The sequence below is a fragment of the Protobothrops mucrosquamatus genome, unplaced genomic scaffold, assembly GCF_001527695.2.
Source record: "Protobothrops mucrosquamatus isolate PMUCROS unplaced genomic scaffold, P.Mucros_1.0 scaffold14223, whole genome shotgun sequence".
Taxonomy (NCBI): Eukaryota; Metazoa; Chordata; class Lepidosauria; order Squamata; family Viperidae; genus Protobothrops; species Protobothrops mucrosquamatus.
The window spans coordinates 355-3,495 of record NW_015399992.1 but is presented as its reverse complement, the minus strand read 5'-3'; the positions used below and the strand labels follow the sequence as shown (position 1 = coordinate 3,495).

At 42.8% G+C, this 3,141-nt stretch overlaps 1 protein-coding gene across 1 annotated transcript; it reads right to left on the bottom strand.

Annotated features, from left to right (window-relative positions):
• Positions 1–620: 620 nt before the first annotated feature.
• LOC107301544 (gastrula zinc finger protein XlCGF49.1-like) lies at positions 621–1,420 on the bottom strand (the record flags this gene model as incomplete). The annotated part of the gene is made up of 2 exons (XM_029287128.1): positions 1,261–1,420; positions 621–1,116 (listed from the first exon to the last, which is right to left on the bottom strand). Coding segments are annotated over exons 1-2 (656 nt in total), but the record flags the coding sequence as incomplete, so codon positions are not given.
• Positions 1,421–3,141: the final 1,721 nt, after the last annotated feature.

Here is a 3,141-nt window from a genome sequence, read left to right as displayed (position 1 = left end):
TGAAAATCTGACTGTCAGGTAAAAACCTTGGCCACATCCCAAGCTCTGATAAAGTTTCTCTCCAGTAAGAATTCACTGATGGTGAAAAAGAGTATTTTAGATTAAACTCCAGACATGTAAACTCCAAACATTTATGATACATCTTTCCTATATGAATTAGAGTATGATTTTTAAGGGATGATTGACAAAAAATGCTCTCTCAGGATCTAAGAGTTTCTAATTTTAGGAACTTTTACATGACCTCTCAGTATGAAAAACTGGTCCACCATCAGGGCCTGTTAGGTCTTCTCCCATGTGAGTTTTCTGATATCTCCCTTTTAAGCAAAAGATTTCTACACTCTATGAGTCTTTATGGCTTCATTCTTTTATGGACCTTTTGATGACGTCTAAGGTGTTGTTTTTGGGAAAAGCATTTCCCACACTCCACACATTTATAGGGCTTCTCTCCTGTGTGGATTCTCTGATGTATCCGGAGTTCAGCAGACACCACAAATCGCTTGTCGCATTCTGGGCATTGATATGGCCTGTCTCCGGTGTGAAGTCTCTCATGTCGAATTAGGTGTCCCCTTTGGGAGAAACATCTCCCACATTCTGAGCACATTTCATTTTTCTGCACAGACCTGATACGTTTTTTTTCTGTGTGAATCGTCTGGTGTTTTTTAAGATATTCTTGGCAAGAAAACGACTTCCCACACTCCGGACATTTATATGGTTTCTCTCCACTGTGGGTTCTCTGATGTATCAAAAGGGTGTATCTCCTAGAAAAACATTTATCGCACGTCGAGCATTTATGGGGCTTCTCTCCTATATGGACTTGCCAGTGACTTCTAAGATGAGCTGAATAAATAAATGCTCTCCCACAGTCTAAACATTTGAAATTTCTTTCCCCTCTGTGAATTTTCTCATGATGTCTGAGGTTTGATATCGAACGAAAAAATTTTCCACACTCGATGCACTGGTAGGGTTTCTCCCCTGTGTGGATTATCTGATGTTGAAAAAGACTTTCCTTTAGAGAAAAACATTTCTCACAATTGTTACATTTATAGGGTTTTTCTCCCTTGTGCGTCTTTTGGTGACTCCAAAGTGTGGAATGACTCCCAAATCGTTTCTCACATTCTGGGCATTGATAAGGTCTCTCCCCAGTGTGGATTCTCTGATGTTCCTGCAGGGTTGATTTGCGGGAAAAACATTTTCCACATTCTAGGCATGTTCTGCTTTCCTCCTCTGTGTGTGTTTTATTATGTTTGCAAAGAGATGAACTCCGAGTAAAACATTTTCCACACTCTAAGCATTTATAAGGTTTTATTTCCATGTGAATTTTCCCGTGGATTTTGAGACTTGCTTTTCGAATAAAAGATTTCCCACACTCCAGACATTGATAAGTTTTTTGTCCAGTGTGGATTTGTTGATGTTTAAGCATCTCTGAGTTCTGAGAAAAGCAAAGCCCACATTGCACACAATTGCAGGTGTTTCTCTTCAGTTGGGCTGTTCTGAGGCCTGGAAAAACACTGAGGCCTTCCTGAGGTCTCTTTCCCTGGTGGATACGCTAAGGAGCTCCGATGTCCCAGCCTTTAGCAAAATGCTTCCCACACTCTCCACATTTGTAGGGCTTCAGTCCGGGGTGGCTCCGGAGAGGTTTGGGAAAGCTCCACAGCCACGAAACGAGTTTCCACACTTCAAACACAGATGGGATCTATTCCTCATGTCCAGCGTCTGGTTAATCAAAGGGAGGAATTTGTGAGCAAAGGATATCCCACACTCAGAGCACTTGAAGAGTCTCTCCTGGTTCCTCTGAGGGGACCTTCTATCGAAGTATTTCTCCACCCAGCATAATTTCCGGCGCCTTCTCAGTTGCAGGGCTTTCTAAAGGGAGAAAATCTAACAACTGGAACTTTGTCCACTTTTCCTGGTGCCACCTGCTGTATGAAGGAAAAAGAAGAAAAGAAGAAAGGTTCATGATGGCTGTCAGAATAGCAATAGCGCTTAGACATATATACCTCTTCACAGTGCTTTACGGCCCTCTCTAAGCGGTATACAGAATCAGCATATTGCCCCCCAACAATCTGGGTCCCCATTTTACTGACATCGGAAGGATGGAAGACTGAGTCAACCTTGAGCCGGTGAGAATCGAACTGCTGGCAGTCAGCAGAATTAGCCCGCAATACTGCATTCTAACCACTGCGCTATCACGGTTTTCCCGCTTGCTCCCCATTTGTCTGCCTGAATTGTTAATGATCCCTGCCTTTTCCTTTTTCTCAGTTTGTGTGTGTGTGTGTGTGCGCGCGCATGCAAGTAAATTAGTAATACCACAGCTGGAATACTGCATCCAGGTTTGGTCACATTACAAAACAGATATTGAGACCCTGCAAAAAGGACAAAGGAGAGCAACTAAAATGATTAAAGTCCTGGAGACAAAAACATGTGAAGAACGGTTGCAGGAATTCTTTATGGCCAGTCTTGACTAAAGATGGACCAGGGGTGACGTGATAACAGTATTCCAATATTGGGGGGGGCTGCCACAAAGAAGAGGGCGTCCACCTATTTTTCAAAGCACTCTATGAAGCAGGCTAATTCTGCTTCATAGGCGTGAACTTAAATGGACTCCAGAAGATGGTAGAGGACAGGAAGCCCTGGAGGAACGTTGTCCATTGAGTCGTGATGGGTCGGACATGACTTCGCAATTAACAACAACAAGTGTATTCTAACCACTGCACTATTTTCAGTGCCACTGTAACTTCGAACAGCCACTAATCAAACTGTTGTAAGTCGAGGACTACCCCAGAAGACAAGCTCAGGATTCAGAAAGATCATGACAGACTTGAACAATGGGCCCTATCCAACAACATGAAATTTAGTGTGGAGAAAAGCAAGGTTTTACACGTAGGCAGAAAACCTAAAGGTGCAAATACAGATTAGGTGAAACCTGGCTCAAAAACAGTTAGTGAGAGGGACCTTGGAGTCCAGTGGCGAATGACTTAAACATGAACGGGCAGTGTGCAAAAGCTTCCAAAAAAGCTAATACAATCCTTGGTTGTATAAACAAGAGTTGTAGAATCAAAATCACAAGAAGGATTAGTATAGCTTTATAAAGAGCAAGTAAATTAGTAAGACCACACCTGGAATACTGCAGTTGAGGGAGGG